This window comes from Penicillium longicatenatum (assembly GCF_028827895.1).
Source record: "Penicillium longicatenatum strain IBT 33135 chromosome Unknown contig_7_segment0_segment0, whole genome shotgun sequence".
NCBI lineage: Eukaryota > Fungi > Ascomycota > Eurotiomycetes > Eurotiales > Aspergillaceae > Penicillium > Penicillium longicatenatum.
Window position 1 is genome coordinate 3,750,654 of NW_026643124.1, and position 24,337 is coordinate 3,774,990.

General features: G+C 48.8%; 9 protein-coding genes across 9 annotated transcripts; 5 read left to right on the forward strand and 4 right to left on the reverse strand.

Moving 5' to 3' along the window:
- Positions 1–1,969: 1,969 nt before the first annotated feature.
- On the reverse strand, positions 1,970–5,191 carry N7484_011668 (mannose-ethanolamine phosphotransferase MCD4; the record flags this gene model as incomplete). Its single annotated transcript, XM_057122055.1, has 4 exons — positions 1,970–2,835; positions 2,897–3,147; positions 3,203–3,390; positions 3,446–5,191. The coding sequence occupies 4 exons, from the start codon at positions 5,189–5,191 to the stop codon at positions 1,970–1,972; spliced, it is 3,051 nt and encodes a 1,016-aa protein (XP_056967809.1).
- Positions 5,192–5,575: 384 nt separating this feature from the next.
- N7484_011669 (putative chromosome segregation protein (Pcs1)) lies at positions 5,576–7,289 on the reverse strand (the record flags this gene model as incomplete). Its single annotated transcript, XM_057122056.1, has 3 exons — positions 5,576–5,805; positions 5,862–6,293; positions 6,350–7,289. The coding sequence occupies 3 exons, from the start codon at positions 7,287–7,289 to the stop codon at positions 5,576–5,578; spliced, it is 1,602 nt and encodes a 533-aa protein (XP_056967810.1).
- A 247-nt stretch (positions 7,290–7,536) lies between these two features.
- Positions 7,537–8,914, forward strand: N7484_011670 (protein-degrading AAA family ATPase MSP1; the record flags this gene model as incomplete). Its single annotated transcript, XM_057122057.1, has 2 exons — positions 7,537–7,616; positions 7,703–8,914. Exons 1-2 carry the CDS (start codon positions 7,542–7,544, stop codon positions 8,912–8,914), a joined length of 1,287 nt encoding a protein of 428 aa, XP_056967811.1. The 5' UTR covers positions 7,537–7,541.
- Positions 8,915–9,794: 880 nt separating this feature from the next.
- N7484_011671 (putative LysM domain protein) lies at positions 9,795–11,690 on the forward strand (the record flags this gene model as incomplete). The annotated part of the gene is made up of 1 exon (XM_057122058.1): positions 9,795–11,690. The coding sequence occupies one exon, from the start codon at positions 9,795–9,797 to the stop codon at positions 11,688–11,690; it is 1,896 nt and encodes a 631-aa protein (XP_056967812.1).
- Positions 11,691–12,195: 505 nt separating this feature from the next.
- Positions 12,196–14,370, reverse strand: N7484_011672 (putative triacylglycerol lipase (LipA); the record flags this gene model as incomplete). Its single annotated transcript, XM_057122059.1, has 8 exons — positions 12,196–12,335; positions 12,416–12,554; positions 12,616–12,902; positions 12,966–13,310; positions 13,361–13,428; positions 13,493–13,611; positions 13,669–13,783; positions 13,832–14,370. Coding segments are annotated over 8 exons (1,752 nt in total), but the record flags the coding sequence as incomplete, so codon positions are not given.
- Positions 14,371–15,238: 868 nt separating this feature from the next.
- Positions 15,239–16,598, reverse strand: N7484_011673 (uncharacterized protein; the record flags this gene model as incomplete). Its single annotated transcript, XM_057122060.1, has 5 exons — positions 15,239–15,372; positions 15,428–15,497; positions 15,591–15,918; positions 15,963–16,128; positions 16,190–16,598. Coding segments are annotated over 5 exons (1,107 nt in total), but the record flags the coding sequence as incomplete, so codon positions are not given.
- Positions 16,599–17,209: 611 nt separating this feature from the next.
- Positions 17,210–18,925, forward strand: N7484_011674 (putative MFS sugar transporter; the record flags this gene model as incomplete). Its single annotated transcript, XM_057122061.1, has 7 exons — positions 17,210–17,310; positions 17,360–17,906; positions 17,968–18,055; positions 18,103–18,301; positions 18,361–18,461; positions 18,520–18,598; positions 18,655–18,925. 7 exons carry the CDS (start codon positions 17,210–17,212, stop codon positions 18,923–18,925), a joined length of 1,386 nt encoding a protein of 461 aa, XP_056967815.1.
- Positions 18,926–19,356: 431 nt separating this feature from the next.
- Positions 19,357–20,310, forward strand: N7484_011675 (uncharacterized protein; the record flags this gene model as incomplete). Its single annotated transcript, XM_057122062.1, has 1 exon — positions 19,357–20,310. The coding sequence occupies one exon, from the start codon at positions 19,357–19,359 to the stop codon at positions 20,308–20,310; it is 954 nt and encodes a 317-aa protein (XP_056967816.1).
- Positions 20,311–22,236: 1,926 nt separating this feature from the next.
- Positions 22,237–24,216, forward strand: N7484_011676 (WD40 repeat domain-containing protein; the record flags this gene model as incomplete). Its single annotated transcript, XM_057122063.1, has 1 exon — positions 22,237–24,216. One exon carries the CDS (start codon positions 22,237–22,239, stop codon positions 24,214–24,216), a length of 1,980 nt encoding a protein of 659 aa, XP_056967817.1.
- Between the last annotated feature and the right edge of the window lie 121 nt (positions 24,217–24,337).

Genomic DNA, 24,337 nt, shown 5'->3' on the forward strand with positions numbered 1-24,337 from the left:
TTCGCTTAATGTACAACTTTAACATACTATCGTAGATGCCCAAAAACCCTAGAAAGTTCTATCTCATCGATCTCTGTACTTAATCCCTCATACCCAGCATGTTCTTGTGTGAAGTTTTCCTGCTGTAACACTACAAGCCCCTTGTCCCCATAGAACCCACTCACTTCCCACTAGCGGGCTGAATCCAGTAGATCAAACTTGGGTCCATCACTAGCGAGGCTTTCTTTCCTTTTTTTTTTTTTTTATCCAAAAATGCACACAAGCCTGAGAACCTTGAGCGGCCAAAGACCCCTCCCAAACACACACTGAATCTATGGGAACGTTGGAACCATCCGGCCACACCAGGAATCCGACCCGCTCGGCGAAAGGATCGACGGAGGGGAAAATAGAAAGCTGGTAGGGGGGTTCCATGTATGGAGGGGCTTCCCAAAATCGAAACCCTTAACACCAGCGAAAAGAGGCCAGGCAACCTTGAGAAAAATTGGGGGGTTTCCACGTAGTCATTCTCATCCCATGGGTGAGGACCAGGCACGCTAGGCCGAGATACCCTATTTAGAGATCCACCCGATGCCGTGGAATTAATCTTGGAAATACCGTGGAGCCTCTTGCGGGGGAGGTGGCGCTAGGGTACATTATACGGACATATTGTGGACAAGTACATTAGAATTGCAGTCATTGTATGGCATGATCTAGACAGCCACAGCCCCGTACTACTGTGATCCGAGCCCCCCGATCTTCCCGGCTTCACACACCTGGCCCTACCGCCACGCGGGAAGACGCGGGGATATACAATACAGATTCTATCCTTGTCTCTTGAATTTTAGAAGGCTAAATCAGAGAAAGAAAATAGAGAGAGTGGCTTCGGGGGTTTTGTGGATTCGGATACATCGGGACTATTGATGCATATCTAGGCGATGTGCATGACGGGTACATATGTTGTGTCACGTAGCTTGAATATATGTACTTCGCTACTTAGTGTAGACGCCTTCCAAGGTTGCTTTGTCCTATGGTCAGCAGCTTACATCAAGCAACGTTGGGGCCTGCAGTGAGTAGCTTGACCTCGTGCACATCTGCGCCTCCAACATTCATATGTTGATGTTGACGTAGACCTGCAGTAGCTATAAATACAACGTACTATTGCATACGTAGATCATTCTACGTCAACAAGATTATACAAAGAAGGTTCAAGTGACCGTTCCTCTTCGCCTATAATGCCTCCAAGGTATCCGTATCCCAAGGTGGCGATGCGACAGCTACACCCGATAATTAACGCTTCAACCCTCCGAGTCATTGCGGGGACCAATCCCAAACTCGGGGAATGACAGGCAACTGCGGGGATCAAACCCAGAGAATCCTTCACGAAAAAGAAACGAAAGACCACACAAAAGAAGTCCCCTTGCAGAACCAACGGTGTCTTACTACCCCATCTGTCCAGCTCTATCTTGTGATGCCTCGGCAACTTCAAGAACTGGGGCAGCTTCGACCAATCACAGAGCAGATACATCTGTATTAGTCAGATTGAGGGCTCCGTGAAGGACTCAACTGACACGCGGGTCCTGGCTGTCAGGCACCACATTTTGAATTTCTTGGTCCCGTCGGGGTCCGTTCGCTGGGGCCCGATCGACTGTCTGCCGTCGTGCCCTGGCGGGATGGGCCCTAGCTCGTGCGCTTTGGCCGTTTTGGGAGAATCGTGAGATGAGATCCGCGCCGAAGGAAATAGTGTCCGATGTGATCCGATTGATTGAGAATTTGCATGTTTATTCTGCCCATAGTCCCACTAATTAATGTTACCATTACGAGTAGCTAGTGCTGACAGATTCAATGCATGCGTCGGCCTACCCAAAGGTAGGAGTCATATATTAGAAAGAATATGAAGTGGGGGGTTAATCTTCAAGGCATGATCTATATTAACAAGGTGGCCTCGAGAAAATCCCAAGAGATAAAGTACATGATTCCATATCAAAATCGTTTATTGCTGAGCCTTTCGGTTCTTCTTGCCCTTGCCTTTGGGCTTGGCTGGCTGCACCGGCTGCTCCTTAGATTCAGGCTCAGATTCATGGCCGCGGTCGGCAGCCTTGCTGACAACCTGTACCGCTGCAGCGGCAGTTGAACCAAAGTCCACGCCGCTGACGAATTGTTCGCTCAGGAACTCGAGTCCTGCGACGAAAATGCACAGGATACTGGCGATGCAGTAGTGGCTGATGGTCATGCCAATATCCAACCAGGAGCCCTCGTCGCGTACCAGATAGAAGAAGTTCAGCGTCATCACGTCTGAGATGGACATGACTATCATGAACAGAGCGCTAGGCCCGACTTCTAGTCGGCGGTTGAGAATGCCGAGATTGGCACTGATAATGGCAAAGGGGATCAAGATTTGAAAGAGGAGGAGCGCTCCTTGGCTGAAGGGCGCGAAGACAGGGATGAGTCGACGGACACTCTCCAACGTGAAGGTGGAGAGGGAGGCTACATTTCCGGTGCTAAAGAACGCTGACTGCAATAAGAAGAAGAAGAACAATGCCACGCGGGCATCGGAGACGGTGAGGGCGCGATAACGGTATGTTTGGCCGTCAACTGTGGCGGTGGCTGTAGGCCCGGACTTTGAGGTAGCCGAATTTGACGACTTGGTTGTGTTGGATCCATTGTGAACGTAGATGGCGTGCTCAAGGCGAACCCAGGTAACCAGGGTCATACAGAACACGAAGTAGAACAAGCCCTCCCACGAAATAGTGAGGATGATAAAGGCGGGCGAGAAAGTGAGGAAGATGACTAGGAGGCGGTGTAAATAGTGGCTGTTAGGATACAGCCGGTGAAGGAAGGGCAGCGCCACAGATGAGCCTACATCGCGATTAGTCCTATCCATATGACCCAAAAACAACCCGGCGAGGGTTAGACTTACCTAGCACACCCCATCCAACGACTTGGTTACCGAGAGGCAGACCTTGGCGAGCCTGGAGGAAGGATACGCTTGATCGGGTGACAAGCAAGGCGAGTAGAACCAAACCGACTTGAGTGCCCACGATGATTCGTGAGCCAACGGTGCTGACTGCTGCGGAGCTTTTGGGTGCAACGCTGCTTTTCCCAAGGATAGTGTCCTCAAACATTAGGTAAAGAACGCCAGTGAAGAACATAAGAAGACCACCATAGGTACTAGAAAATGAACATTAGTTATAGCATAAAGAGCCCGAATTGACGAAGTACCCACATAGTGTCGATGTCCTCCATTTTACTGACAGGAAGGATAGGGAAGATACTCATGAGAGAGCAGCCAAGAATCCATGCCACAGTCAAGAAGACATGGTTGCGAATAAATCCAAAACCGTAAGCCAGGGGCCAAAGGGCACCCAAAGCAAAGCATATGGTTAAGATTTCCCGATAGAAATAGGCTTGGACCTGTTCTGTGTCAGCTGATAGGAAATCCTCGATAATGAATCATAGATCGACTTACAAGTGCCTCCAGCACACCTAGGAACGCCAGAAGCTGCACTCCGAAGCTCACATATCCACCGAACGAACGGACATGGGCAAGAACAATCTCACGGCCAGCAATGAGAGCTTTTCTGCGGGCAAACACTTCTTCCCAGAAGTAGACAGGGAAAAATCCGTAGAAGTAGTAGCGCCATGATGAGCCCTGGTACAAGAACACAGAGAACAAGGCCACCAAAATAGATGTGAAGAACGAGATGCTAGCAGTAGTGCGGTGGGAATCAGACGTTCCATGCAGAACGTGCAAGTCAATAACGGTGGTCAAAGAATAGGCAATCCAACCCAGGTATCCCAAGGTGACAATGTTCCGCAGAAACAGCCAGTCGTAAGTCTGCAGATAACGTAAACCTTCGAGACCGAGGACTAGCAGTTCAGAAGATAGGGCAATTGAATCCTCATAATCGCCCTTGGAGATAAGCGCCTCCATATTAGCGAAGCGGCCTTCAATTGAAGTTTCACCGTCCCCTGAAAGTGGTTGAAAAGGCACATAGCGGAGCAAGGCCTCTCTCTTTTGCTGTTCCTTGACCTGGTACATTTCTAGCACACCTCGGGTATTCGCAAGAGCGGCTAATGCCTTCTCCTCGGGGCTGCCATTGATGTAGGCTAATGGCAACTGACCCACAGAGTTGACTGGATAGTCAACACCCACTAGGTAAGCCATGAGAGCGGCAACATCGGCTTGTGCTACATCATGTCGTCGAACTTGGTCGAAACCCCAGTCCGACGAGAAGCCGTCTTCGTGTCCTGTGGCAGCTCCCGGGGTGTTTGCTAGCGGCTTTGCAACACCAGATCCCCACGCAACAAGAGGAGTCCGTGTGTTATCTGGGTGACCATCACCGTGGCTGCCTAAGTCACTCATGCCATGGTCCGCGGTGAAGATAAATGCGGTTTTGTCATCCGCGTAAAACTCTTCCACAAGTTTTGTCACTGCCTGCACACCACGATCTACTAGCTTGATATTACTCAAGTATTCCTTTGAGTATGGCCGGAACGCGTGACCAGTGGTATCCAGACCCAGCAAGTGAAGGAAGAAGACCACCTTGTCCTCACGCAGCTTCCGATCCAGCTCCGGATCGCTCTTGGCAGATTCAAAGAGCTCATGCACCTTATCAAACACCCAGGTATCCAGATGTGACGCATCCACACTGAAGTCTTCCTCCTCTTCGCTGTATGTATCCGCATCGACTCGACCCGGTTCTGCACCCTCCTTAAACATTGGAAGGATATCAGGACTCCCCCAACTCCATGTGTGCCGACTCCGGTTGAAAACACTATCGAAGTTGACTGGATTCAGCTTCCAGCCCGTTGTGACCGCCGATACATCCTCGTATAGGCCCGCGATGAGCGCAACATGTCCTGGCCGAGACTCGGTGGGGACCCGGGTGTGGGAGACACCGAACGTTCCCTGCGAAAGAACCTGGGACCTAATGAACGGAGACAACCGGATCAACTCATCGCTTGGTTCGACGTCGTTTTCGGGGGATGGATCGGGGAAGGCCTGGAAGGCCTTGTCGGCGCGCAGGCCATCGGCGACGAAGAGGACCAATCGTTGAGCTGGTGCACTGGTACCTTCGGGTCGGTCCACGCCATATGATCGCATACCACTCACGATGGGGCTAACGAAGTAAATGTCGAAAATTGAATATGTATAGATCAAGTGGAAGACCACCGCTAGGGCGAGGAAGCCAACGCGGCCTAGACGCGCCATGATCTATTGATCCTCACCTCTCACAGAGGGTGACCTGGCTCTGTAGATGAATGAACAAAATGAGGCCCCTGGTGAGAAAGAAAACAAAAAGAAAAAAGAAAGAAAGAAGAGGGCAACCACAAAAAGGAGGTCATCACGGATATGGAACAATTAAACCACATCGATTTGATGGGTAACTTGCGGGACGGGCGGTGAAGCACCAATCACGACGCCCCAATTAAGCACGGCAGTGTTTACTTTAGTTAACACCTTGCTATGGGCAACGCTATACTTGTTTACATATTTGATATTAATATCATTCCAAAATGAATTGCATTAATCGCTCACAAACTCCTTCTAATGACCTCAATAACTGTCAATAGAATGCTTAAATGGCTTTCATAGCTATACACGCGATGCAGTGCTGGACCGCCGTTTAGTCAGGGCATCAATCACCCGAGTATAGAACTTCGGCGCCTGCTCCCGCTCGAAAGTAATATGATCGATCAAGAAGTCCGGTAGGATATCGACAAGGTCTCGATCGCGGTTGGCATCCAACAGAGGCAGGTACTCAAATACTGCCTTTTCATACTCCGAACTAGGCACCTTGGGGATGGCCAACTTGAAATGCAAGGCTGGGAGATAGTCAGTACAATACTCATCTGCAGAAAATCATATATAAGGCACTCACTTCCGTTGACACCTGTCTGAATACAGTCATACAAATGATCAGCCTCTCGATCCGTTACACCACGGACGATCAAGCCAGTCAAGTCGCTATAAAGATCTTCCTTAAGCTGAGCGACCTGTGCCGCCTGCGCAGCCCCGGCATTGGCGGCTGCTACGGCACGGTTTGCGGGGCCGCCCTTGATGGCACTGCCAGGGATCTTGGTCTTCTCCAAGCTTGCAGCTGTATTACGAGCAGCAGCCAGCTTTGTCTGCAAGGCCTTGACCTCAGTCTGGGAAGCAGCAATTTGAGAACGCGACTCATCTGCCTGCGACTGAAGCCGGGCAATTTCAGCATCCCGTTCTTTCAGTTGCTTCTGAAGTGCACGACTCTGTTGCCCGAGAGCTCGCTGAGCTTCCAACTCGGATCTGAGAGATGCAACCAGCTCATTCGAAGCTACGATGAATTAGCATAAGGCCAGAAGTTGAATAAATCGCCAGTAGAGTACCTACCCGTAGTGACAGTCTCACACTGTTTGCGCAACTTCTCCATATTTGTGTTGGCCTCTACGACTCCAATCTCGCGGAGATTGCGATACTTGGATTCCAGGGCTTCTTGCTTCTTGGTAAGATCACCAATTTTACGTCTCAACTCTGGTTCTCCACCTTGCTCGACATCGCCTGAGTTGCGTTTACGCGGAGAGGGTTCTAGTGTGTTCCGCATTGTAGAAAGCCGAGATCGTGCATTCTTCACAGCGGAGGAAGGCACATGACGAGCAGGGGGCACCTCATCAGGAAGTATAGACTCATCTACAACCTCTCTAGCAGGTTCATCATTCTGAACTGGGTCGGCCGTTTTGGCTTCCTTCTGTCGCCGTTGAACTGCGCGCGGACGGGGACTAGCTTCCGGTTCTTCTCTAGACTCCTGAGCCACAGCTTGCTTGGAGCCAGAGGGTGTATACTCAAATTCGCCATCTGTGACTGAATGCTTTGCCGCGCTCGCTGCACGGCCTGTTCGGCGCGTAGGTGCAGGCTTAGTAGCCCTCGTTGCACGGGTTATCTTAGTCTGTTTAGTTGCCATAGGATCTTCGTTTTCTTGTTCAGAATTCTTTTCATCGGCAGCTTCATGCATAACCTCCGCCTCCATTTGGGTCTCCGGGGCTTCAGAGGTGCGACTACTGCCGCGTGGTCGTCCTCGCCGACCAGGTTTCTTGGCCGGGGGAGCATCAGCTTGTGCAGCTGTAGCCGACTCTCGCTTTTTGGCTTGGCTTGTCGGTTGCGATTCGGTCGCATTGTCATTCGATATGCGCGGTCGGCCTCGTCGTTTCTTCGCGGGAGGTTCGTCATGCGATTCTTGTGCAGGGGCGCTCCCGTCTCCCGTAACCTGCATTATATCCTCATCATCTGAGCCCGTAAGGCCAGAAAGTTTCGTAGGAGCTTTCCGTTTCGGCATGATATCCAATAAGAGTAATTCTTTTGCTGCGGTGTGAATCGCGGACAAAGTGCGACGCGCGCCGCGCGAACATCAACAACGTTCTCCGCCTTGAACATGTGACATTCCGAGCCACAGATCGGCCGCGCCACAGCCCGATTCATCTCGGTCATCGGGGAAGTTCTGTTTCCCCCGTACTTGGTGACGAGGCCTTGAGTTTCTTTTGATTATTCGTCGCATTCTTGAAATCTGCATATTTGCGGCTGCTTCGCCATGTCTCCACAAGGTGACCGGAGCGGTCTCCCTTGGGTACGATTTGTTCAAGAACTGGGCATGATGCTAGTTACGGTGAGTACCCGGCCCACAGGTCCCTGGTTTAAGGGTTCAAATCATCTGCCATCCGCAAGACTGTAAGTATCTAACTATGTGTACAGGGAATGGTCGCATATGGTGGCGTCAAACTAGTTCTAAACCACCTCACCCCTCCGGACCCAGAGAACCAGAAGAAGGAGGAACAACGACAGAAGTCAGCGGCGATTTTGCGCAGATTATACGGAGACGATGAATCCAAGGGCGGTGTCCGGAAAAGTGAGCTAGTTCTCAACCAATATGAGCAAGCAATCGCTGCAGAGCTCGTCGATCCGAAAGACATCCCCGTTCGGTGGGACGACATCGCCGGTCTCGACGATATTATCAAGGATCTCAAGCAATCTGTGATCTGGCCATTGATGTACCCGAAACTGTTCGCTGCAAACCCAGCAACTCTTCGAAGTGCACCGTCTGGTGTGATCCTTGAGGGACCACCTGGCTGTGGAAAGACTATGATCGCTAAGGCGCTGGCGGCTGAGAGCGGGGCTTCTTTCATCAACTTGAATATCTCTACATTGACAGATAAATGGTACGGTGAATCCAATAGGCTTGTTCGAGCGGTCTTCACTCTCGCGCGCAAGGTCCAGCCTTGCATTATCTTCATCGATGAAATCGATGCGCTCCTTGCGAAGCGGTCTGAACGGGATCACGAAGCAAGTGGAATGGTGAAGGCGGAATTCATGACACACTGGGACGGTCTTCAATCAGAGAGCTCAACCGAAGGGCGTCAGCGGATTGTTGTCTTCGGAGCCACCAATCGTAGCGACGCTATTGACAAGGCCTTTATAAGACGTTTGGGGGGTAAGCCTATTGAGGTGAGACCTCCAGATGCAAGAGGCCGTGCCATCCTTTTCAAGAAGCTTCTGAAGAATGATTTCGTGGACTGGGAGGACCTGGACCTCGAGGAGGAGAAGGATGAATTGATCAAAATGGATATCAGCGAATTGCTGCAGAAGCCGTTGATCCGAAGAACAGAGGGTTGGACCGGCAGCGATATTAAGGATGCATGCGTTCGAGCAGTCAACACCACTACCCCTTACGAGACCATTGAGGCAATGTTGTCGACTGGTAAAGATTTGAACCAAGTGGCCACGGAGGAGGTGCTGGATCCTGTCCGCCTAAGCAACTTCTTCAAAGACGTGGAAATCAAGACAATTCCGGTGAAACTACCAATTGCGCCAGTCAAGATTGTGGCCGAGGAGAAAGAAGATTGGTGCACCGAATCCGAAACCGCCTCGACTGATGCCTACTCCATGCGGCCCGAGTCTCCAGAGTGATGACATGTCTTGTGTTCATTTAGACGATCCATTTGGCTTTAATTTTTTTCCCTATCACCCCCTTCGAGACGCTGCGCGAAGGAAGGGGAGTTATCTCATGGGATATTCTTACCATTTTTACTTGTTGCTGGTCACTCCAGTGGATTGCAAATCTGTTTTGGCAGGACCGGGTTGTGCATAGAATTAGTCCGGTCATTTTCCGTAGAATAATTGGATCAGGGTTTGGGTTAACGGTATTATACACGTCTTGTTTTCTAAGGTTATCTTATAATAATCGGCGGCCTGGGCGTCTAATCTATAGAACCTCTTAAGACTTGCGGGTACCGGGTACAAACGGATGGGTGAGAACTGACCGTCAACGTCATGTACCCCCTACTTGTGTGAGCGGCGAAGTCACCTGCCGATCATCCCACAGCGTCTCCCGAAACATACCCCTACTCTTCTGGTCGTTCTATTGTCACATCTCTTTTACACGAATTGCGCTAAAAACGATTCGATTCTCATTTGTTGCTTTTGGGCTTTGTCTGCCTCAAGTCGGGGTTGTCCGTTGTGGGTCGTTATCGTCACGACGGCCACGCCTCCCTCTACCTCCTATCGCATCATTGAGCCACCACTCCTCACTCCACCCTCCCCGCCTCCTTCACTTTAGACAACAAACCTCTAATATCAAAACCCGGGGTCATTGTGGAACGCATACACTCTGCTGGCTCGGCTTGCCCCATTCTTGAGGCCACGAATGCGACACGGCGGGTGGATGACGAATGGGTCTCTCCTAGGAGATTACTGATGGCAATCAGTGCCTTGGCAGCACCCACACTTCCAAAGGGAGCCTTCGACTCGCATTATTGGAAGCTGACATCCTCGGACCTCACTGACAGGAATGAGTTCCAAAAGTAGCGTTGCCAATGCTTCCATGAGCTCCAATACACTCGGCGCGAGCTCCACCTCGACCTCCGCGGTTCGATCGCGCCCTCGCCGCCTGGTTTCCTTCATGGACGGAGAAGACAGCACCCCCAATAATAATGGTCTTTATGCCTACCATGACTCTCAGCCTTTCACTTCGGGACTTTCCACCAATCTTCTACCGGAGGGAAACACACGTTCTCGTGGCACTACCCCCTCGCCGCTTTCATCCCGTGGAGCATCGCCTTTGCCCATGAGACACCCCTCCCGAGTTACCGAGTCGGAATATCGGAGCCGCAACGAGTCTAACTCACTGGGTTGGAATGGGTCATCTAAGTCGGCACGAGGGGGTTCGGACTTCCTTGATTCCCCATGGTCTTCGCTCCAAAACCTGGCGTCATCGGTTCTAGGAAGCAACACTGGACGTAACGCAGCAGAGAATTCGACAAAGACACATCCAAGGAGGAAACCGTCGCGATCGGACGTATATACCAGGAGCACCCCCAGGGCGAATCTTTTATCGTGGGGGCCATCCGCGCCCGCTTCCCCAGATATTGGAAGTGGGACTAAAGAGGAGCGGCAGGCGTTGGTGCAGGCGAAGAAACGTGAGGCATTGTTGCTCGCGGACTCTGATTTGATATCAGGTCGCAATTTTCGACATAAAAAACGCGACTCGGGGGATTACTCAGATCAGGTAATCGACCCAGATCACGATGAAGACGCGCTGGCGTATATTCATCATGTACAAGCATCGGATAGCATCACCGGAGTGACGATCAAATACGGTTGTCAAGCTGCTATCTTTCGGAAAGCGAATGGTTTCTGGCCAAACGATAACATTCAGAGCAGGAACACGGTCCTGTTGCCAGTGGATGCATGCACCGTAAAGGGCCGACCCATTCAAGAGAAAGAACGCGTGGATCTTTTGGGGGGTGATTCTGAAGATGGCACTGGCAGCTGTATTGCGCCGGCAGTGGATCATACAGATGGACCGGTAACAGAGCGCAAGACTACCGGTCATTCTGAACCAGATACCAACAAAATCTGGAAACACGAGTCTTGGGTGCAGATAGAGGGGTTTCCAGCGGCCATTGAGATTGGACGTGTTCCACGAAGAGCACTGGGCTTCTTTCCGCGAACACGGCGGAAATCTGTATCCTACACTGATGCAGAGCCTCCGTCTGTGATCTTGTCACAAGATTCAACTAGGTCGCCATCTCCGTCTGGATCGGCCCAGCTGAATTCCTCCCAAACCGCACTACCACGCACTCGTCCTCGTGATGGCGACACGTCCAAGCCCGGTGGCTCGCATCCTACTCGTCCTAAGCATCGTCGTCAGCGCAGCAGTATTCATCTTTCTGGAACCGGAGTCGGCACCCTCGACCGTACCTCAACTGCACCTGGTCCTGCTCTAGATGGCTTAAGCAAATTCTTCTCGCAACACATGCCCCAGCTAGCACCTCCACCACCACTTTCAGACCTCCGCAGACCATCTTTCGGCTCAGAAGCCACCGTTACGTCTAATGCCTCAACAGGCCTAGAAAACATCGGTGGAGCGCTCGAAGGATGGGTTCGCAAGGTGGCGACGCGTGCCAAAGCTGGCTTTAATGACATGCAAGGCTCCCCGACCTTACCAGCTTCTGGCCGAGGTCGGAGTCCAGGAGTGTGGGGCATGAATGATCTAATTGAATTAGATGATGCCTCGGAAGGTCGACGGTCTCCCAGCGTATTCGGGACTGCGAGAAGACCAGAATTAGGCACATCTTCCTCTTCCTCGTCTTTCCGCCCCACAGCCTCCGCCTCCGCCACGAGCAGGCCTCGTGCGACTGGCTCGGGCTCTACTGCTTACCCTGAGAGAGTTAAGGATGACTGAGATGTTTGGTTTGAGTTGCAAGCGTACATACTAGAAGCTCTTGTGTATGTGAATTCATTGGATAGTTCACGGATGTTGCATTTTCCCTCTTTCTACTTCAAATTTCTTGATTTCTCATGAGCGGCTTGGTGTTTTCTATTCTTCTCTTTCGCATTGCCATTACCCCTCTTGTTTTGAGTCACCTGGTGGCCCTAGTCATTATATTAGGGTATTGTTGAATATAGCATCGTCTTTGGCTGATTACTTCCAATGGTTAGATAATATAGCCAGGTAATAAATATGGAAAGCTTTGCCTAATAAAGAATGGAACGTACTCAGATGTGCGGGTCGATCCAGCAATGCAACACGGATAGTCTTTTGACATGAAAGCTTGAAAACCAATGTTGAGATATCATCAACGGCTGAAGTGGTTTTCCATAGAAATCCAGGGTTTGATTTTGATTGTTTGACAAAATGTACTCTGATACAAGTAACAATCTTCCCTAACAAGCTAAATTACCCACCTTTACCGGGCAATGCTGTTGATGTACTGCATCCCCGCAACACGATAATCATCTGCTTCAACATAGCTCTCATTTCGCGGAAGACGGAAGACAAAATTAGTGGCTTGCGATGAGAAACTAGGCCAAGTTGGAATGCTCGGTACTAGATTAATTGAAGTAAGTAATTTACTTGACTGGAAAGTTTCCAGCAATTGATGGAGGGATTGGTGCTACAGGACTTACTTCCATGACCATTGGGGTTCAAGTCTGCGGCAAAAGAGGTCCACATCCGTGCAGCCATTTGTCCAAGTGCTAAGCGGCCAGGTAAATCTGCTCCTAGAGAGGTAATATTTTGGACCGGGTTCGCGAAGACAAAAGGGATCTGTGTCAAAAGTAAGCCCTGGTGCAGATAGAAAATTCTAGACAGGCAAGTTAGTCTGTACCTCTGCAAAATGCTGCACTCCAATTGATGAGCTAGTGTTCAGAGCAGCCACATCCCACCGGTATGAGAACACATTCTTCTCAAACACGGACATAGTATGTGCCAGCATTCGGCGAGGCGCCACCATGCACAGATCTCCGGCTATAGATTCATAGCGCTTGTATTCATAGCCCAAAGAGGGCCAAGTAGTGTTACCCCAACCGTAAGGACAACCAATAGCGGAAATATTAGGATAGTGACTCAAGACATTAGTGGCTTCTTCACTGGAAAGCACCCACCGCTTCGATGCTGGTAAATAGTCTTAGCTGGGTCATTCCACATAAGCCCTTGGCGTCATTCAGGATTACTTACAGATAAGTTGTGCAATAGCTTCCTCATCCGTGTTCACACCCGTTGTTCCAAAACTTGTACCTTCATCTGTGTTGGTACCTAGAAGAATGGGAACTTTGGCGATTTTGCCTTCTCGATAACTTATTTGTGGATATTGTGAAATGAAAATATCATCGATAGTGGCAAACCACTCCAGGCCAGCGTAGGCGACACTGTAAAACGTCTCATAAGGGAGATCGCGAAGGCATTCGAGAGGTTTCGTGGCATTTGAGCAGCCAGCTCGCTCAACTATTCCGTCGTACATCGGTTGGTGCCATTCGGTTCCGTTGTATGGGGGTCCAACGGCGTTTCCGGAATCCATTATGGCTAAATTTCATGTCAACTCGATACCAATCGGTAACCATATTCGATCTTACCGGCTCTGAAAAGACCTTCATTATCACCACCATTGGTGACTAGATGATCTCCGACACTATAGGCACCGCTATTTGACTAGTTAGCGCCTCTGTGATTTTCAAAACTTGCAAAAGTGACTCTGAGATACTAACGCAGATTCGCCCCAGATAGTGACCTTGTCGGGATCACCTCCAAAGGCGTGGATATTCTCTTTGACCCAGTGCATGGCAACACGCTGGTCTCGAAGTGCAAGGTTGGTGTTTCCTTCGGCCTAGCTCGCTGTTATCGACGATGCTCGAAATTATGACAAACGAATTGATCCACTTACCCGCACTTCTTTTGAGTCTAGAAATCCAAAAGCAGCCAGTCGGTAGTTGATTGAGACACCAATCACTGGCTTGCCATTATCTGCACTCTGTTGAATTATGTAGCTCATATTATATCTAGTCAAATGTTAGCATGGAATCTTGACTGCCACTCAGGCAACTGACCTTGGGTCAGCAGTAGATCCTTGTTGCCATCCTCCCCCAAATATCCAAAGCAGAACCGGTAGTAAGTCTTTACTTTCAGACTGGGGTCTGATAACGTTCAGGTTTAGACAATTTTCGTTCAGCGTGACAAAGCCTTGATTGACCAGATTTGTGGTATCGGATCCATATCCAGGACAATCATATCCATACTCAGTTGCGTTGTAATAGACTTCACCAGCGTGGGACTTGATGCCAGCGGCAGAAAGATCATATGCACCGGAGTCGCTATCACTAGATACGTATTTGGCCTTCAGTTCCGCGGGCGTAAAACGGACTGGCTTATCGGCAAATTTGACTCCCAGAAAGAGATCCTGATTGAACTCAGAAAGGGTGCGACCAACAAATACCGTTTTATTGTGTGCATTTTTGGAAGTGAGTGTCGCAGTTGGCGGTTCACTGGAACTTGTCTTCTGCGTTGATAGAGGAGTGGAGTATGCCAGCGAAGCACAGAACAGCCATAAGGCCAAGAGACGCATTTCCATGGTTTTATTCCTCTTGGACTTACACTTTCAAGGTACGTACGTGACTATTTTGTGACGAAAAAGGGGACTCTTAAATAATTCGCCTTGGCCTGTCATGACCCACTCTCAATCGGACTCAACCGGAAGATCATCCTATGTAGACCATGATATTTTCCGAAGAGTATTGTCTTGGGACAATGTCTCATGTTAAATTGAAGTTTAGTATGAAGAATACTCCTTGCTTATGGGATAGAGTGCGCTCATAGGTGGGAAAATTGAGCTGGGGCATCCGGGGTAGATAGAGCGGGGATGAAAGTTTCGGCAAGACTCTATTAAAGCGACGGCCGCTAAGGCACATAACGAACTTGCAATTTGCACCATAATCGGCGCAGCGTGTCATCGCCCGAAATAAATTTAGGGGACTAAGCCTCCAAGCCTTTCAGTCACCAGGTTTCCAGCCTTGATTTGTCGTCGTTCAGTAAATAGGCCGGTCAGGGCAAGAAAAGTTTGAGAGACAATCTGATGATAGTCATATTGGCTAATAGTTGAGAAGAAGGAAAACTGTAGTGAGCTACTTTTGAGAAGTTCGAAGATGAGAAGATGAGAAAGGGAGGAAGCAGCGAGCGAGAGATGATATGTACGCCCTTCAACTTAAACTCTATTACCAAAATATTTTAATTTAGAAGAATGTCTAGGTAATCACATGCCTATGGTAGTACTAGATACCATGCTGAAGTGGCCCTGGAGGTACACGGTCGCCGGTTTAGCCCTAGGTCTACTACCTAGACGGGGGCAGGCGAGAGCATATAGAACGGATAGCTGAATCAAACTAGATCACCCGAAGAGGATGGCCGTGCTTCGTGAGCTACTTATACGTCCTATATATATGAACGAAGAGTTCGTAGATCTAGAAGATACCCATCATGTTCGGAGGTGAAGAGACTCCACCAGGCATGTTTAGTGGCACAGACGCTACGAAGAAACTCCATCGCTGAAGTTCCTGACAGGTCCGTGGTAACGCCTCGAGATCGAAAAGTTCCCCTGTTATTCCTTAGTTGACGGGATCGCGAAGAATAACAAGATCCCGATGACTTACCAATCGGCATGCCCCATCCAGCAAGCACATACTCGTGCAAGAAGATATCAGGAGACTGAGGTGGGTAGACCTGTACAGTTGTCAGTCAGTCTCCCCATTGACAGTTGCAACAAGTCAGAATTGAACTTGTTGAACTTGTTGAAGGGTTTTATGTTATCCTTACCTCCCAACTAATCGCGTCACTGGCGATGGCGGCAAACCCAGTATCCCACAGCCAGCGGAGGACTTCCGTGGTCGCTTCGACTCCAGCGTGCTCTGGGCTAGAATTATCCGAATAAGCCTGTTTTTGGGCGTCGGTCATGTATGTGTCCCATTCCTTGGTCACTCCGATCCGAACAAAAAGAATGTCTCCTTTCTGAAAAGTTACCTTGTTCTCCTTTGCAACCTCGAGAATATCGGTCAAGCGTACTTGATGGGTGGAGAGGAGAATGTGGTATACTTGATGCCCTTTTTCTCGGCCCATGTCGCGTAGTCGATCAAGACTCCACGTCCTATTTTGAAAAATCTCAGACCTTATCAGGGGTTGAAGTGAAACGAATATTTACCGGCTATTCCCTCTCGTGCCCAGTGCTGGGTACCAATTCGATCATTTTGGCGATCATTGATCTCGTCAACGGTTGTCCCGCCATAGAACACACGCTTAGACTGACCAGGCACCGTTTGAGAGAAATGACGCAAGCCATCCCACTGGCTACTTTGCTCTGTTAAATTGTCAATACAGGAAAATGTGGATGCGAGAAAAAAAGGTTGTTTCCGTCTCACGTGGGTTCATAGTGTAAACATCATCAAACGCAACACCTCCTGAAAGAGGCACGATTTTGTGATGACATGGCTGCCGATTGAGATTGGGATAGTCGAGTTTTGTCAATTCCCACCCCATAGTTACACAACGGCCGCATTTTATCTCGCTAGCGGCTGCTGCAGCGACAACTTCGGGGGTTAGAATAGCTAGTTTGCCTAAACCCTCCTCATAGCTGCCGGGTCTTCCAACCCAGACCTGCCTGGGGTTGGGAAGTTCGTCAAACGGAATGTCAAATGGTGACTTGGCCATGCTTTCGATGCGGTCTGGGAAGTGACAATTATTCTGACCGGCAATGTGAAGTATAGGAGAACTTTCGCTGCCGTCCTTCCCTTTTTTGAGCTGCCAAGTGGTACTTTTGCTCAGAACCCACTGGTAGGAAGCGTGCGCGATACTCTATGAACTTAATGACTTCGGAATACCTCCGCAGGAAAGTTGCATGGCCCGTGGTGACACCTAGTGATCGGCAAGCAAATCATCTCTTCACGAACTTTATGCATGCCAACTCCACTTGAGTACTGCAGTCAGAAAGATCGACCCCCCTTGCTCGTGTTTGCTGCGAATTTCAAATTCTATTCCATTCCACATGTCAAGTGGGCTTAGCTGACCCTGGTGTTTTTACCTTCCTAGCAATATCTATTTTGATTCCCTGGTTGAACGTTGAAATAAACTCATCATGGGTAGGTTCGGGTCGCAGACTAGTACCTATAACAGGCTGGTTGTCATTTTTGTGGCCATTGGGTCCATGGTAGGCTCCACAAGCTCCCTAAAGTGCGACATGACTACTGACCTTGAATGAAAATACCTAGACCTACGGATATTGTTCCTCAATTATCTCCAGTACCATCGGCCAGCCGGGATGGTACACCTACTTCGACCTACCCACCGAAGGAGAATCAGGATACGCGACCATCACAACGCCCGCTATCTCGACGGCTAACGGGGTTTTCAGTGCGGGCGGTGCAGTTGGCACGCTTTTCATAATGTGGTCATGCGATTCCTTTGGTCGGAAGGCGAACATTCAGTTCGGCGCTTTCTTTTCACTATTTGGGGGAGCGCTCCAGGCTGGTTCTAATTCACTTGCGTATGTTGTCACTCTTGGTTCCTTCTGAGATGCATCTAACGATGTCTAGCATGTTCCAAGCCGGACGCTTCATTTGCGGTCTTGGCATCGGTATCCTTGTGACTGTCTGCCCTATGTACTTGTCCGAGATGTCAAGTGCTTTGCGCCGAGGATGGCTAGTCGGCCACCACGCAATTTTCCTTGTGTTTGGATACATGCTTTCTGGCTGGGTAGGATTTGCTTGCTACTACGCGACAGGCCCGCTATCCGGATTTGGCTGGAGATTTCCTCTGGCCTTGCAATGTCTGCCGGCCTTGGTGCTGTCTCTTGGATCTCCATGGCTTCCTCGTTCACCTCGATGGCTTATATCCAAGGGCAAGCTTGACGAGGCAGAGCATGTCCTTATCAAACTCCGCGAATCGCCAGATGATCCGGATAATTTGGTCGCCAAGGAAGAGTTCTTCCAAACCAAAGAGCAGATTAGACTCGAGGCAGAGAAAATGGCTGCTTATGGCAATGTTTGGAAGGCAGTGTTCAAGAAGAAGACTTACCGCAAGCGAATGGTTCTTGGGTTTCTTACCCAGTGGGGTGCTGAGTTTGGTGGACCACTTATTATTGTGAGTCCATTATCATTTCATTGAAAGTTCCTCCTCTACCGAGTTACTAATACCTTTTCAGAATAATTATGCTGTTCTTCTCTATACCAATCTAGGCATGGATGGTTCCATGCCTCTACTTTTGAGTGCGGTCTGGTTGACAACTGCTGGTAAGAATAGCTTACAAGTGTCTGCTTTATCCTGCTAATAGTCTCAGGTGTAATCTACAATCCTCTCGGAGCCTGGCTCCATGATAAAGTCAACTCCCGCCGCGGAATGTATATGACTGGGTTTGTAGGTATCATTGTCTCTACGTCGTGTCTTGCTGCTATGACCGCCCAGTACTCCGGTACAACCAACAAAGTCGGCAATGGCTTTGGTATCTTCTTTATCTACCTATATCTGGCCTTCCAGGGGTATGTGATCTCACTGCTGCGTACTGGTGTTGTTGAGCTCAAAACTGACCTTCCTCCAGTACTTTCTGTGACACAACTATGTACCTCTACGTCTCTGAGATTTTCCCCACTGAGATTCGCCCAATTGGCATGGGTTTCTCTTTGTTTGGCCAGTTTGCTGGTGAGTTGTCTTTTCAGGTCTTGCTGTTATCTAGCAAAAGTGTACTAATATACCCCAGCTACCCTGATTCTCCTACAAACTGCTCCTATGGGCTTCAACAACGTTGGCTGGAAATACTACCTCGTCATCATCTGCTGGTCTACAGTTTTCATTCCAAGTATGGTGGACTCTTATCTTTTGACTGAACTATCAGCGAAGCCTGGCTAAAAACACCCACAGTCATTTACTTTTTCTTCCCCGAGACTGCTCGGCTCACATTGGAAGAAATCGCGGAGAACTTCGGAGAAGAGGTTGCTGTTCACCTCACAGATAAGACTGATGAGGAGAAGGCTCAGCTCAATCATCAGCTAGCTCAGCCATATTCCCAGTCTTCTGCGAAGTCGGACTCTGCCAATGACAGAGCGAAAAACATTATCCCAGCAACTGCAGAGGGGGCTGAGCAGAACTTGACGAAGGCGGAGTAGATGCACGATTATACTGGGATATATTGTTTATGACTGGGAAGCTATTAGATTTTTTCAAGCTTTCCATAGGCCTCATGTCGATTGAAGAACTGAAACAACCTCGTTTCCATAATGCATGAAACTCCTTCGTTGTTGATCCATATCAGTAACCATACCCAGGAAAGCTTTAAATAGATGAAAACACCAACAGAATGATGCTAGCCAGTAAAACCTCTGGTTGGAAGGCTATGCACAGTGATAAGTAGGCAAATCTTACCTAGAGTGGAATAACCCTGGTCATCATGCATACCCAGCGCATCGCCGGCGCTAACTCGTTCCCACTAAACCCCTCATTTTAGAACACCATCCCATCCCATGTTAACATTAGAATGTGTCTGATAAACATTGATCTGAGACTCTAACATCCGTCTCTACATTCCTGATAGTAAACAATGGATAAATTTAAAAAATGGCGAAAACAACGCAAACCGATCACTTATGTGGCTGAGGCTACAATTTCAGATAGTGAAGTGTCGTCCCTACCACGCTATCAAACAGAACCTCCACCGCTACCTCCCCCGGCTCCTGCGTTCAAATTTGGGTTAAAGACTCTCCATGAATGTACCGATGCGATCGTCGATATTTGTTTTGTACATGGGCTGACCGGCGACCGCGACAAGACCTGGACTGCCGTCGGCCAGACCACACCGTGGCCAAAGATACTACTTCCTCCGAAACTCAATGCCCGGGTCTTGATGTACGGATACGATGCAAATGTCGCACGCAAGTCAGTCACCTCGTCAAATCGTCTCATCAACCATGCCCAGAACCTTTTGGGGGACTTGACAGCGGACCGAAGTTTTTGCGATGCTTCCTCTCGTCCATTGATTTTCGTTGCTCATAGTCTTGGAGGTCTAGTATGCAAAAAGGCTATTCTCCTCTCACAAAATGCCGCTGAGCCCCAGTCACGGGCTCTATTCGATTGCTTTGAGGGAATTGCATTTATGGGAACACCACACAGGGGAGCTTGGATGGCAGATTGGGCCAAGATTCCGGCTTCAGTGTTTGGGCTTGTGAAATCTACGAATGTCATGCTGCTGGACATATTGCAACGAGACAATCAGCTTTTGGATTCAATACAAGTCGACTTCCTGACTATGATCCGAAGAATGCGAGAAAATGGCCGGGGGATCGGAATCGCCTGCTTTTTTGAAGAGCTTCCATTCCCTGTCATTGGAAAAATTGTGACTGAAGAATCAGCGACATTGGATGGTTATGACATATACAGCATTTACGCCAATCATCGTGACATGGTACGGTTCGCGTCGGAAGAGGACCCTGGGTTCAAGAGGCTGCTATGGAAACTTCTTACTTGGACTTCGCAAGTCGGTAAAACAATCTTATAAGGAGTGTGACTTTGATTTTGAGTAAGCTGACTTGTCATGAAGGTGAAAAAACGATAGAAAAACATGCCTATAGTGCCGAGGATCGTGCCTGTTTAAGAGATTTGCAAACAACCAATCCCCGCGACGACAAGTCTCGCATCGAAGCTACAAAGGGTGGTCTTTTGAGGGAGTCATACAGTTGGGCCCTGGAGGACAAGAGGTTCCAAGACTGGCATTACAGAGAAAAGGGTGGAGGAATTCTGTGGGTCCGAGGAGACCCGGGTAAAGGCAAAACCATGCTCTTGTGTGGAATTATCGATGAACTCTCGAATATAGATCGGAGACCTATTTCATTCTTCTTTTGTCAAGCCACCGATACACGTTTAAACTATGCGACGGCCGTGCTGCGTGGGTTGATTTACATGTTAATCGATCAAGAGCCATCTCTCATTTCCCATGTTCGACAAAGATACGACGAGTCAGGAAAGCAACTCTTCGAGAACCCAAATGCATGGCATGCGCTGTCAGCAATCTTTTTTGAGATCTTAGGATGTATAGAGAGCCCCTGCATGATCATCGACGCCATGGATGAATGTACCACTGGACTGTCTCCTCTGTTGGATCTCATAGTTCAAGTGTCATCCACCCATCCCCATGTCAAATGGATTGTCTCAAGTCGTAATTGGCCACAAATCAAAGAGCACATGAGCCTGATACCAGAGGAAAAGAAGGTGGCACTGGAGATGGATGAGAATTCCGTGTCCGAGGCAGTCAAAATCTTCATCTACGACAGGGTTCAGCGATTGGCGAAGCTCAAAAGATACACCCAGCAGATGTTTGACGCTGTTCATGACTATTTACTATTGAACGCACAAGGAACATTCCTTTGGGTTGCTTTAGTCTGTGAGAAGCTAGCCAGCATACCCCGCCTGAGGACCATCGAAAAGCTCGCTGCTTTCCCACCTGGACTGGATGCGCTGTATCAAAGAATGATGCAGCAGGTTTGCGAGCACGAAGAAGCTCCTCTTTGCAAAGATATACTTGGTCTAGTGTCCACCACGTACAGGCCTATCACGATCGATGAGCTGACGGCTTTCATTGATTTGCCTGAGTACGTGTTGGAAGATTATAACGAGTCGCTGGAAGAGATTATAGGATACTGTGGATCTTTTTTGACCATCTCAAAAAATACTATCTTTTTTGTTCACCAATCTGCAAAGGATTATTTGCTCGAAAAGGCCAAGCTCGACATATTGCCTGCTGGGATTGCAGGAAAGCACATTTTCATCCTTGAGAAATCTCTTGTCATCATGGACAAGAAACTTCGACGAGACATCCTTTCCCTCGGGAAAATAGATGGATCCATCAACCCAGTGTACGAAGAGAACATGGCCTTGGGCCCCCTTGCAGAAATCCGGTATTCATGCATTTATTGGATCAATCACCTACAAGATTGTGACCAACGAGCGGCTGCTCGTGATCATCTTCAGAATGGGGGCTTGTTGGACCACTTTCTCTCGAGAAAGTTCATCTTTTGGTTAGAGGCCCTGAGTCTTCTAAAAAGCGTTTCGAAAGGTCTTGAAGACATGCTCAATCTCGAGACTTTGACCAAGGTGAGTCTATTATCGTTTCCTTTGATAAAGCATTGTTTGACTAACCTTCAATCTTATAAAGCCTACACCACTCTTTGACCAAGTTCTCGATGCATCCCGATTTTTTCGTTACCACAAATATATGATCGAGCATCACCCTCTGGGAATATATAACTCAGTCCTTCTTTTCACCCCTACATGCAGTAGAACCAGGAGTTGTTTTGAAAAAGAGGAGCCAGAATGGGTGACAATAAAACCGGCCATTAACGAGTGGAGCCCGTGCATTCAAACAATTGATACACATAGCTTCGTGAATCATTTGGAATGGGCGCCTGATGAAACACGGCTCACATCAATGGGGTCAGATGGTGTTATCAAGCTTTGGGACTTGGCAAGCAGCAGCTGTGTGGCATCTATGCAGGCGCACAGGCTGGCTGGCGCATTCATGACGTGGTCCTATGATGGGATATATATAGCTACGGCATCATCGGACCGCGAGATCAAGATATGGGACCCAGAAAAGGAACAGTGCCTATTGACTCTGCTGGGACACGAGGGTCCTGTAAAAGCTGTCTTTTGGTCACAAGATTCAACACAACTTGTCTCAGTATCTTGGTCCTTGGATGATGGTGGATTTTCAAAGTTCTCACCATTGGCCATCAAAGTTTGGGATCGAACTGCTGGTCAATGTATCCTGACACTTGAAGGTGATGATAGCCGGATCCGCACTGCCTTCCCTTCATACGATGGAAAGAGCATTGTTACTGTGACATGCGATGGTATCATTAAAACTTGGAATGTTTTCTCCAGCCAAAGGATGTCAAGCCGGGATCCATTTCCTCAATTCGGCACTCTGAACCTCTGGTCCCATGATGGAATGAACCTCATCCATTCAGATTGGCTCTCCAATACCATCGAGATTCTGGATCCTGTCAGTTGGAAGTCGATTGAAACCATCGATACACGAAAAGGTTCCCGTATAACATATCTTGCACTTTCACATAATGGCAAGTTGCTTGCTTCGGCATCAAATCAGGGCCTTATCGAGGTCTGGGATCTATGTACGAGAAAACGAGTGTCAACGCTTGAAGGCCATTTTGAATTCATTCATATTTTGGCCTGGCTGAGAGATGGACGACTTGCGTCCGCCTCTTCTGACAAAACCATCAAAATCTGGGACACAACAACTTGCCAATGTCTCTCAACTTTCAAAGGGCATAACAGGGGAGCAAGCTCTCTACTCTTGTCAGCTGACGAGACACAACTCACGTCAGCCAGTCAACAGGGCAAAATAATCAAAATTTGGGACTTGGGCTCATCCACGGACGCTGCAGATCATAACCAGCCTGTGAGAAGTGTCGTCTGGTCCAATGACGCGAAACGCTTTGCTTCGTACTCAGACATGGAAATAAAAGTCTGGGATCCATCCAATGCAGAGTGCCTCCTAACTATCAAGAGCCACAGTGGCACCATTGATCTCATTAGCTGGTCGCAAAATGGAAACCTCGCGTCTCTTTCTTCGGATGGAATTCTCAGAGTCTGGGATGTATCGACTGGTCAGTGTTCTACGAGTATAGAGTCTGTTGAGCCCAGCGCTTCCTTGACGTGGTCACAGGACGGATCAAGGCTTACATTGGCCTCACATGACAGCCTCATCAAGACATGGGATGCAAGAACAGGCCAGAACTTGTGTACTGTGAAAGTTAACAAGATTGGACATTTTGTAACGTGGTCGCATGATGCAACAAGGTTTGCCTCCGTGGCAGACGATTGGAGCATTATGATTCAAGATCCACATACTGGCAGATGTGATTTACATCTCAAGGGACACGAAGATCCGGAATTCGACAATGTTCCGTTATTTGTAAGACAACCCATCATCATGGCCTGGTCGCAAAGTGGAATGCAACTCGCTTCCGCGCTAGGGTCGACCATCAAGATCTGGAATCTAGCAAGTGGCCAATGTAAGTTGGTGCTCGAAATTGAACAAAATATCGCAGACTTTCATTTTCATTTCTCTCGTGGGGCCTCTTTTGGTGAACCAAACCCTGAGTATCTGCATACAAGAGTTGGCTCTTTCGATACTGAGCCGTACGAGACTTCGGCAACAGATGCTTCGGCAAGCCTTGTTTGTTCCCCGCGGCCAGTGGGATTCGGTCTCAGTGGATGTCGTTCCTGGATTACCTACAATGGGGTAAATATTTTGGCCTTACCATTCGACTATGGGCCAAATGTCTCCATTGCAATGGCAGTAACAGGAAGCACCGTGATACTCGGGTGCGTGACGGGGCGAATCCTGATATTGAAATTCTCAAAAGACTTGCCTCTTATGTAACTACCATGATCACTTTAATACCAGAATTATAGGAAGACCTAGTATGGGTAAGATATGGCTCGCCACTAATCTGAATCTCGCTTTTTCAATTGATGAAGCTAGAAGAAAAGAGCTTTTATTG